An 11988-nucleotide genomic window follows, 5' to 3' on the forward strand; every position below is an offset into this window, starting at 1 on the left:
AAATCACTCTGAAACAGAACTTTTTAAGCTTTATCTGTGGAGGAGCTACCAGAGGTTAGGGCAGATCCCCTAATCATACATCCAACAGGGGAGCAAGTTTCCCACTCCTGAAGGGACAGTTTGCTCTTTTGCTGCTTACCCTCCTTCATCCCTCCTTCCACTTGTGACTGCTTGAATGGGTGTGCATTTAGCAACTTGTAGAAATGCCAGGATTTGCACATACATTTTGAAACAGAACATAAGCAAATCCCTTCTCTTTGCAGGACGTTATTTGGAAGGTTTTCATACTGAGATGATGGTTTTCTCTTCCCGTTTTCTCCTGTCCTTTCCATTCCTAATCATTAAAAAAAAATAAAATAAAATTATGGTTCTATGCTATGGAAGTTACTAAAGTTTATTTTCCACAGATGCTGCAAACTTTGGCACTGCTTCCTTTAAGGGCTGACCCTAGTTCCCTGTTTTTAATGACAAACCAGAACATATCCTGTTAAATGCAGCTCATGGCTACCATCAACATTATTGCATGTTTACTATTGTTTCCAGTAATGCAGTCTTGCATATTGAGTCCCTGGAGAAAGCCATGGCATTTGGAAGTATAATACTGCTTTGTGTGGTTAGGATTATATTGCCTTCATGAATTCTCTCTCCAAAAGTGGCTGTAAAAGTTAGATGTGAGCTCACCTAATTTGGACTTAATTTCCCTTTTCTGCAAGAACCATTTTAATATAAGGATGTTCTTAAATGAAGAACATCTGGTTTTAAGAATCAGTCATAATCCTGTAGTCTGCATACCCATATTATTATCTGCCTTCCTTTTCCAGTTAATATCTGTCTAAGAATCTTTCTGTTATTTCACAATGCTGTGCAATATTTGATGAAAGAATTTTAGCTCCTGTTGTCTCCTAATATAGAATAGGTGCAGCTCTGGGAGAGTCTTGCCTGTCTGTGTAACTGTCTCCTGCAGAGAACGAAATTTGTAGTGAGCAATCAAAATTAAACTGCTCAGGAGTGCTCAAAGCAATTGATTTTGTTACTTTATCCAAGAACATTTTAATGATTTAATTTTACATGTGATCTCTGAAAATTATTTCTTGCTGCTCATGAAGTTCTATAACAGTTGGAATACAAGATATTGCCAACTAATTCTTGGAAAAGCACTAGTTATGAGCTGTAATAATATTTTATATAAATATATGATGTGCATTAATTGCTTTTAATAATAATCTTGTTCTAGCGATGAATTTGAATATATATTTAGCTAAAGTAGATGTAATAGGATTAACTTCTTTGTAACTCGATAATCTACTCCAGAAATGTTAGGAGCTTCAAAGCAATTGTTCTGTGGTAATTTTTACTAAAGTGGCAACCCACTGCTCCCTGTTTAATCTCAATATTTCGTGAATTTTTACAGGTAAGGAAGGCTTTATATGTCACATCTGATATGATTGTCTTATATGATGGCTAAAAAGACTTTTCTCTGCAAGTCAGCTCAGACAGGAATCATATTTCAAAGTATCTACTAGCAAGAATTTGAGAATGCCTTTGCAGATGGTTTATTATAGTTTCCATGATTTTATTTTTAGAATATAATTTTAAGAAAAAATGGAATATGGTGCGAAGCTGACTTTCAGGGATTATTGTGTGGCTGTGTGCTTTTCTTCCCTGCCAAAAGACGTGATGTCACGCTGTGATACTCAGTCAAGTTACACTGTATTCATTTGTTAACTTTTTCTTGGTTGATATTGTAGTTACTGATTGCAAACTCAGAACTGGGACTGCAAAATTATAGAATAACTGCTCTGTCTCTGTATCCTTTTATAACAGTCAACTACTACAGAAAAAAATGCTTTCCTAGTTTTTTTTCTTTCTTTTTTGTCATTTTTTAAATTATAATTATTATTATTTATTATTATTTTATTTTTATTATTATTATTATTTAACATTGCTTTCTTTATAATTCACAGTTACATTTACTGAAACAACTATATAAATTACACGAATGTGTGCTTAGATGCAAATCATCCAGCTGAGATTCAGGTCTTTTAAATCAGAGTGAAAACTGACTTTCAGGTTAAAGCTTCAACGTTGGAGGAAAACTTTGAAGGAATCATTAGCTGTCATTTTCCAAGATATAATTTACTGGCTACTTGAAAAGAGGAAAAAAAGCAATACAATAATCCCTATGATGCTCCACGTAATCTTATGGTGTAACATACAGAACAAAAGCAGCACAATAAAGTAGCAGTTATTTTATAGTTGGCCTTTAGTCCAAAATTACAGATTTATTTCATAAACTTCCTCCAGTTCTACTGTTGTCTTGGAACGTGTGTTAATCTTTTGATTCTCCCACTTTGCTCATCATTTCCCCCTGTTTGCAGAAAAACCCGAGTTCTGCTCCCACGACAAAGACCCCGGAGTGTGCCGGGGTTATTTTACCAGGTATTTCTACAACAGAGAGACAAAGTCATGCGAGGTGTTCAAGTATGGTGGGTGCCTGGGGAACCAGAACAACTTCAAGAATTTGGAAGACTGCCGGACTACCTGCCAAGAAAACTGTAAGTTGTTGCCTTCACAGTTCTCAGCTTTACTCCTGCACAAACAGTGCTGTGTTTCGAAGGCATCTTGCATGGGGAAAAAGGCAACTTGGGGTGCCACGAGGTGGCAATAAAATTGACAGTAATTATACATATTTTAGAATAAAAATACCAAAATTAAGAATATTTGGACTCAAATATTTGGTAGGCACTACTTAATATTACAGGATCCCTTTTTTTACTTTTCTCATGACAGCTGACCTAAAATCTGCCAGTTTAATGTCGTAAAGCACTAATATATATTTTTTAACCCACGCAGCCGCATTTATTCTTTTCAAACCAAGTCTTGCCATGGAAAGAGGTGTCCATAAAGGAATTTCTAGTCTTAGAAACTTACTCTAAGTTCCTAATTTCCCACCAAAGAGTCGTGGGAAGCCTGTCCCTCACTTCTGAACAATCTGGCTGAGCAGCTTAGGCTACAAAACAGCCATTCAGACTGACCACAGATCCTTCAACCACTGCCTTGTCCTACCAGTTCCAAGGAATTGTTCCTCACCAGGACACAGAAACCTTCAGAGCTCCTCTCCCCTTACAGAATACTTCACTTTATTCCTAGGGTGAACACATTTTCCCATCGAGAGCCTCCAGACCCTTTTATCTCTCTTGCCTCTAGTGGACCCTTTCCCAGGGCTGTTTCATAATCTGTCAGTTTGGCAAGGGGAACTCGAGCTTATTCACACTTGGACTAGGAAAGACACACTAAGCTTTTTTTTAAAATATTTTTTAAAGAACTATACCTCTAGAGCCGGGGACTCTTTCCCTACCTTTGCTGAAACATTTCTTCCTGGGCTCTGATTCCACTTTTACCTTTTGGACTAAAAGCTGCAGAATAATTTTTTTTTCCCCTGCCTTTAGTCTGAAATAACACCTCCTTGTAAATTTGTATGAATACCTAAGAAGAAACAGAGGATTAAGGGCCATTGCCATGGTCTAAATAGATGAAAGTTTTTATCTTTGAGATACTGAATCATTAATACCAATTTGGGTTCTTTTTTTTCCCTAACTGTTTTCCTTTCTTTTTTCATTTAGCAAACTTATTGCCAATTGTTACAGTTGAAGAGCATCCTAACACTGTGAACAGTAGTTCCCCAGCAGAAGAACCTGAAGAGCTCCCTGGGATTTTTGGTAACAATTTACTTTTGCTGTTTGTAATTGGCTCTTTAATGCAGATGCTCTTTGGTTTGTCCACTCCTTTTCCCATTTGTTTGAAGACATGTGTGTCAGCTGAAATACATGAGCACAGTGAAGTCATTAACACTAAAACTTGCTCCATAACCACTTTCTAGTCAGTAACACAATATTTTGAGAAAAGCTTACAAATTCAAGGGTTAGAATGTCTGCTGGCAACATAAAAATAACCTTGCCAAACCATTTTTGATTTAAATCTTACATCAGTAAAATTAAAGAAGAAAAATGAACCCATCCCAAAGTTGCCTTAACAACCTCAGCTTTCTATGGCTTTGGGACTTAAAGAAATGTTCTCTTTAAGTTGCATCAGTGCTGGCATTGAGTAAGGCCAAAGGGTACCAGTCACAGCTGATTTTCAGGGCTTGGTTGTGTCTAATTAACCCATCACTGCTTCACACCTCACACTCGCCCCTCCTTTTCTTTTTCTTTTAGTAAATTTGTTGCCAACTGCTCCAAACGAGCAGTCCAACACTCTGAACAGTAGTTCCCCGAAGGAGGAGCACAACCAGTTTCCAATTTTTTTTGGTAAGTTTTTTTACATGGGTTGCTTTTCCATTTCCACCTGTTTTCTGATATATCCAAGACTAAAGAATGGGCTTTCATCCGTGTCAAAGGATTTGGTAAGCAGAGAAAGTCAAAGCAAAGGAACATATTGCTATTTACAGATCTTCCATAAATATAGGAAGTGGAAGACTGACCACACCTTGTTCTCCTTGAAAAGTGAGCACTTCCAGAAGGTCTGATTAATACAAAAAAAGAGCAAAAGCTGTGATGCAGAATTATTTCGGTCAAAATTAATATTTTCGTGATGATCTATTGGGCAAGTGATTTAAAGCTCCTCTTATCCATTAAAAAAGAACCTTATTTGGATTTCAGAGTATGGAATAGTATAATACATATAGTACCATAATATTTTTATTTTCACTGCGGCCATATTAAACTCAGTTTTGGTTTGAATTAGTTTTGTGCAGCTTCAAGGTATTTTTGCACTATGTATGATAATGCAGATGAGACTCTGGACCTTTCCTGGGGAGGGAGAGGCTGTAACAGTTTCTGCAGCTGGACACTGTCCACTGTAGATGACTGGTGCTTGCTCACGCTGTAAAGGGTGTTTGAATTTTGAGGCATGTCATTTTTATGATCCACAGTCGTGCAAGAGGAAACAACAAACAGTTGGAAAGAGCCTGAGCGGTCTTACCAAGTATTTATGTTGGTTTTTTGCATTTACACTCACTTGTACTTTTGAGGACTGAGTGGTGGCTTAGAGACTCATTGAGGTTTTTGCATTTTGTATGTTCTGTAAGATAATGGGCATGTAGGATAACATTCCTGTGCTCTTTGCTTGGAATGGTGTGTCTAATAAACCATGAATGTGTGTTGTACTCTTATTTTTTGCCTGCACTGTGATCCACGTGTACTGTTTGGTCGATATAAATTTCTTTTCTGTTATGGTAATATTGTTCGTTTACCACATAAAAAGCATCAATGGCCTCTGTTATTCAAATGACTATAAAACAGTAAAGCTTCTGGCAACTTATTTTACTGAAAAATACGTGAATTACTTGAGGTCTGGTAATAAGTCCAGGGACATTAGGGCATACACATTCCTTGAAGGTTTTTAGTCATAATATGAATCCTCAAATCCTCAAAACAACTAACCTACACCAGGAAAGGAGCATGATTAACTATGTTTTCCCAGAGGAAATGGAAGGGGGTTTGACTGTGTCAGAAATAGAGAATTTTCCTGCACAGCAGATTTTGAGAGGTGAGGGGTGAAGGTAAGAGAAAGAGAGGACTTGAGGACTGATGGAACAGGGGATTGAGGAACAAGCACCAGTAGAGTCAGTGTAGCTGATCTGCCACTGTAATGTCTATTTTGCATGTATGTTGGCCTGGCTATCTATATTTAGGGTTTTTTTAACAAGAACATTAAAAAATTACATTTACTTTCATTAATTTACATTAAGGCAATTAAATTAAATTAATTTCATTTGATTAATTCATAAAAATTAAACTAAGACTATTAGAAAAAATAAAACATTTTTGCAAGGAGTTCTCTCATAGAATACCTTACCTCAAAACTGACATGCTATTCCATCTTGATATCAGGGGAAAAAAACCCATATTATTAATGGTATGTATAACTCTGTAACAACATAAGATTGTTAGACTTCCAACATAGTCCTTGATCTTCAGAAAATTAAACTGTTCTGTGGCCAAACTAAACAAACCATTCGTAAAAACATGAAATTTCTAGGACTTCCAGCAGTGAACTTTCTTCAGAGGGTGAAGATCGTTCTGGTCTTACTCTACTGCAATATCTAAAATAATTTTTTTTTCTGGAGAAGTTAAGAAAAACTGAAGCTAAGAATCGAAGCTTCATTTTTAGATTACATGAAGTGATCTGTGGTGGAAAATTGAAAGTGCTTTCCCTACGTTTGGTTTGCGAGTTTTGAGTGGGTTAGAGGATCGAAAGTCAATTTTCTCCTTGGCAAATGCGGAATAGCACAGAGATGTGGGTCCTGTTGGTGCTTCTCTGAGTCAGGGTCACACCTTTTGCTGCTGGGAATTGGCAGAGCTCTGTTTGCTGCGGTGGGTCTGCACCAATTCATACCTGCAGAGCGCTCTCAAGTGCGGATGACTCGTGATTTTGAGCTTGGCTCCTGGAAGATTCTTTTATTTTCGCTCTGCTGTGAGCAGAAATGAGAAACAGAAGCCTGCACGTATCAAAAAACCTGGCAATAAGTCTGAAGCTTTATGGAAGTGACATACCTGTGTTTAGTGAGGAGTAGTGCTCATTGTGTTCTCTTCCACCCTGCTCACCAAGGTAATTTCAAATTGCTTTTGTAGCAAGATTAATTAGCAGTTCATTGTCATCCATGCACACCGAGAGGGGGGTGTCTGGGATCCAAAAAAAGACTGTATTATAAGAGTTGAATCTTAAACCATACACCCAGATTGTTTAGGTAGCAGTGGAGGGTTAGGCACAAGAGTCTTTTTACAGGTAAGAACTATAGCCTTCTTTATCTACTGCTGATTGTATATAATTAGTTGGCCTATTTTTTTCAGAAAAAAAAATCAGATATTGCAGTTTAGGGTTTTATTCTCTCACCAAAGCAAAAATCAGTCAAAACATCAAGAAAAAGGAGTAACAAAAATAAAAGATAATAGAAAAATTTACGCTGTATTTTGCTGTTATAAAGCCTGAAACCCAACTGAGAAGCTCCTTCAGAGCTCCAGTTCCAAAACTCCATGTGAGATGGGCTCCAAGGTCTCATTTCCTTCAAAGTTTTTGATGGAATTGTTATGTTCCTGAGAAACACTTTGTATTTAACTGTATTGTAATTTTCCAGAAGAAAACCTGAAAGTATTTGACTAACCCAGCTTGGAAGATTTCATTTGCCATTTGCTTATATGAACTTGAATTATATGAAATTGTTCTTTCCTGTGCCTGTGCATGGCCTGACCAATGTCACGTGATTTTGGCCAATAATATTCATTGCAAACCCAAGTTTATGGGCTTGATATTGGAGATTTAAAACAGGTTTAAATCCGACATTTTGGATAAACAGAAATTGCATCAAAGACCAGAGGATGGGCCATGTAGCTGTACGTATAAAAAAGTTAGAAAGCATTTAATGAGATTTAATAATTTCTGGGTTTGTATGATCCACTTGATGTTAACATGTAATGAGTTATGTAATGGAATGAGTAATGCCACTTACACTGTGGAAAAAAACCCCAACCTGCTGAAATGTACTTTAAATTGAGAAAAAAATAGAGTTAAAACCAGCATTTCTATGTCAAGTAGTCTCTCAATAAAGTTGGTATCTGTAATTCATAAACCTGTAATGATTAGATTGGGGAAAACAATTATGATAGCAGGACACTTTATTTTTTTTTTACTCTTTTCAGTCTGTACCCTTTCCTTTTTGTGTAGTTTTGTGGGTTGTGGGATTTTTGCTTCTTTCATTTTTTTTTCTCTTCACAGAAAGAGCAGGAGAGAGAACTTTTCAACAGCTCTCAGAAAAATGAGGTTGTAAGATCAAAATATTTGAGACAGAAACTCAAGAACAGGCATAATATCTAAACTTACTGTTACCTCTAATGCACAGTGTTGGAAGCTGGAGCTGAGCAGAGAAAACTTAGCTGCATCTAATGCTCCAGTGACTGTGCTTACATCCTGGCTCACAGGCTTACAAATTGTCCTGCCAGTGGAGATGTTGAGCTGGGCATGACACAGTCCATGTTTTATGTTTGCAGTAACTTGAAGTTAACAGGTCTTCTAGTGGTCGATATGTTAAAATGAATTCAGAATTTTTATGATCTTCAGCAGACAGGAAATCACGATGAGTAATTTAATTTTTATTTTCATAGATTGTTTTATAGAAAAAAATGGCTCCATGTGGCAAAATTAAGAGGTTTTCTTCCTGGGTTGCTTCTGTGGTTGCTTCTGTGAGAGTGAAGAATAGGCAGATATTCTGAAGATAAACAGGAACAGTGTTTTGTGTCTGGGGCATTCAACTAATAATCCTCTAGACAAAGATCTCTGTAATTTTTGGAGGGGTACAAAAGGGATCCTGAATAGCATTTGGACACCTCTCTGCCCGTTGCATTGTTCATACATAGGCAGCCCATGGTTCCCCCAAAGCTTGCAGTCATTGTGAGAGCTCCTTCATGAGGGGACTGTGGACTCACTGGAGAATTCCACACAACAGATAAGTAATTTACATTGCAAAGTGTATATTTAAATTCTCTTCTATAATTAGCAAACCAGTGCTGTTTGGCCCTTTCCTCACTGGCAAGCCTTCTTGCTCTTTTTAGGTTCAGAAATTATCAGGTTAAAATAGGTAAGCTTGTTTTTAATGTCGCTGAACACTCGCTTTGAAAACTAACATCCTCTCTAGCTAGAGAGAAATAAAATTATCCCACGCCCAGGAGTTCTCAGATAGAGCAGTACCAAAAGCACTGCCTCAGTGAACTTAACTACCATCCTCACTGTAAATAAAACAGTAGATTTAATATACATTGTACCATGTTGGGGACTTCTGCTCTGGATGCAGAGTGAAACTTAGTCTTTTAGTAATGTCACAGTTATAAAAAGAAATTAAATAGTGATCATTTTATAACTTGAAACTAACTTAGTCTATCTTGAAAAACCAACTCACCCCATTTTGGAATTTCAGAATTCTTTTCTGGATAGTATGATGTTGCTAAAACACCTTCAAATTGTTACTAATTTCATTTTACTGCCTTAGCTTTCCATAAATCCCCATTCTATTTATTTCCCAGCAATTGTTCATACTTTTTCACCAGGACAGTTCAGCTATTATTATACTTGTCAAATGAACTTTTCTTAGCAGGTGTAGTACACATAAAACACACAAGATGTATCATGTCATTTCTGGATATTTTCTTGTCAGCCTCTTGAATTGTCCAGGTTAATCCATAACTTCTTGCTTTCAGCAACTCACCAGCTTTTTTGGCCACGGATTTTCTTCAGCTCTGCTGAAACCCAAATTATTCCCTAAGAATTTGACTTTGTTTTTCCACTGAACCACTTCTACCTGGCTTTGTATCTGCAAGAGGCTTCACGTTTCCTTTTATGCACTCGGATCTCAGCTCCCTCAATTCTGCTGCTTCCTGAAGGAGAGTGGCACTCCTCACTCTCCTCGCTCCTTTGGATCCTGCACTGGTGGCAGAGTGGCTCCCACTCAGCTTCTTGCTTCCTGTGCATCACTTGTACCAGTTCTAATTTTGTATGTGAGTCACTCCAGGGCAACAGATGATGGAGTTCTTTCAAGTTTATGGACTTGCTTCTTGAGTTTGTTCCAGTGCCCAGGCACTCTGGATACCTCAGGTTCACCTCCCAGAGTTTCAGTTCTCAAACTCTCACTTGCAGCGACCGTGGAGAAACAAACACCAGCCTGCTCCCTGGAATGGTAAAATCCTAATGCAGCACTAACACACCAGCAGCTCCCTCATTTGTGCACTTATTCTTCACATTCAATCCTTTTTTATTCTGTGAATTGCAAGCTATTTTTTTGTAGGTGCTCAGTGTTTTCTCACAGACCAACTTCTGTTACTTAGGTCAAGCTTTCTGTGGTCATTCAACAACCCCAATGTTAAGGTTCTGAATCTTACATTGGAAATGCTGGGTACTTTTACCTTCTTTTTGGTTTCAGAATGTCTAGCAGTAATTCCCTCCATTAATTATCAGAAATGTTCACCATATTCTTAAAGCTGTCCAGGTTTCTTTTAATTCACTTCACTTGCTGCAAATACTGAACCTCCTCTAACTGTGTTTGAGTGCTATCTCCTATAAGAGAAAAGGCAATTTTTTCACTAACTATATAGGCAAAGCTGTAACTCTCAGGTAAGCTTTTGCTGGAAATTCAAAGGCAGGATAACATTTACTGTGCTATTTTTTGTAATCATTAATACAAAGATGTGAAGTGTCCTGGGTTTTCAGGAGGGAAGAATTACATTTGCCGGTAAATTCTGCATAAATTTCAAATAATATTGACGTAACAGAAAACTGGTACACTGCAGTCTCTAACCTTGTTTTTCTTGGTATTTCTAGAACCACCTCCTATCCCTTCTTTCTGCATGACCCCTATGGACAGAGGACTTTGTAGAGCCAAAGAGTTGAGATTTTTCTACGACCACTCGAGTGGAAGATGCCACCCGTTCAGCTACAGCGGCTGTGGTGGGAATGAGAACAATTTCACCTCCAGAAAGTCGTGTTTGAGGATCTGCAAGAAAGGTATGGGAAGTGATACTGCCCCAGGCTGTCACAGGAGGTAAATATTATGCACATTGACACAGTCTTGCTGCTTTCAGTAGTAAGTACGGGCCTGATAAAATGTAAGAGTTGAAAGTCTTAGGAAAGTGAAAAAGGAAATCAGAAGAGAGGCAGAGCTAGAGAGAGAAAGATGGAAATAAGAACAGTGTACAAAGAATAGAAATAAGACAGCTTGGCATTGGTCAGGCATATGGAGGCTTTAGGTAAGACAATGTTCTTTTTTTTTTTTTTTAAGGAGATTTATTGAAACGAGTTTTCTCTTATTTCTGATAATCTTCTGATGTCTTCTAATCTTACTTCATTTTACCTTTAGGATTCAATAAGAAACGAGGTGGAAGAAAGTTAATAAAAATCAAGAAGAAAAGAAAGAAAGAGTCAGTAAAAGGCTCTGGGAGAGGAAATCATCCCTGAAAGAATACAACTTTGATTTTTATGGAAACGTGAAGTAAACTGCTCTTCACCTGTGAATGAAAGCCTTCAGTCTACATCACTAAAATATATTTACTGTCCTGATTATTTTGATTATATATTATTAAGCTGCTTAAATTTTTATTATGTATTCCTCATTCATGTTAATAAATGTTACCTTTTACTTTGATAAAGGCTTTTAAATTGTAGTTTGGTTGTATATAATTGTCGGAGCTGCAACAGGCCAACAGACTGTGTGAGTATATAACTCATAATGCTTAAAATGTAGACAAGATTCAAATTCACTTTATTACCCCATTATTCTTTTTGAATTCTATTTTTGTGCTAAAGAAAGCATAATGCCTGTCAAAGAATCATCACTTGTCAAACATGATTGTTTCAATCCATCATTAAAAGATAAGTCTGTGCTATAAAGAGGAAATATACACTGGGTTTGTTTTAATCACATTTATTTTAGGTTATGCAGGCTAGATTTAACTCCATTGAAGTGCATATAATTACAGTATTGTAAAATGAATATGAGATCAGAATTAACACACCAATACCCATAAAAGGATTACAGTTAAAGCTGTAAATGTGTGAAGCAATGTGGCAAATATTTGCAATAATTTAAAAATATATACGCTGGGATCACTGACTTTTGTCCTTGTTACTGAACTAGACTCATGGCTAAGCTTTACTGCTGAAAATGTAAGCAATTATGCATTTAAATATCAGAGTGAGAGGGTAAGTAGATGTGAGATATTAATAAACTGAAATTTTATCCAGAATTCTGGGCACAGAATTCTGCAGCTCTCCTTGTGTAAATTTTATGGTGAAGTGAGTAAAAACATCTAATCTTCCATTCTTAGTCATAATAATAATTTCTCATGGGCTCTCAGTATTAAAATTTCCGTAATTGCCAGATCACATGATATACCTTAAAGTGGAGACAGAGCTGAAGTAAGTGTGTTAAACTAAAGCATCTTCTAC

At 37.0% G+C, this 11988-nt stretch overlaps 1 protein-coding gene across 3 annotated transcripts in view; it reads left to right on the forward strand.

Moving 5' to 3' along the window:
- Positions 1-11653, forward strand: part of TFPI (tissue factor pathway inhibitor) — a 33034-nt gene extending 21381 nt beyond the window's left edge. For 2 of the 3 annotated variants that reach the window (XM_064660163.1, XM_064660164.1), the window contains 5 exons: positions 2379-2555; positions 3624-3719; positions 4215-4307; positions 10366-10548; positions 10901-11653. In XM_064660163.1, the coding sequence (XP_064516233.1) occupies positions 2379-2555; positions 3624-3719; positions 4215-4307; positions 10366-10548; positions 10901-10998 (647 nt within the window). In that variant the 3' untranslated portion in view covers positions 10999-11653. Of the gene's footprint in view, positions 1-2378; positions 2556-3623; positions 3720-4214; positions 4308-4930; positions 5171-10365; positions 10549-10900 lie in introns of those variants that run through there. The other variant, XM_064660165.1, reaches the window with a different exon arrangement.
- The last annotated feature ends 335 nt before the right edge of the window (positions 11654-11988 follow it).

The sequence above is a fragment of the Pseudopipra pipra genome, chromosome 7 (assembly GCF_036250125.1).
Source record: "Pseudopipra pipra isolate bDixPip1 chromosome 7, bDixPip1.hap1, whole genome shotgun sequence".
In the NCBI taxonomy this organism is placed as follows: domain Eukaryota; kingdom Metazoa; phylum Chordata; class Aves; order Passeriformes; family Pipridae; genus Pseudopipra; species Pseudopipra pipra.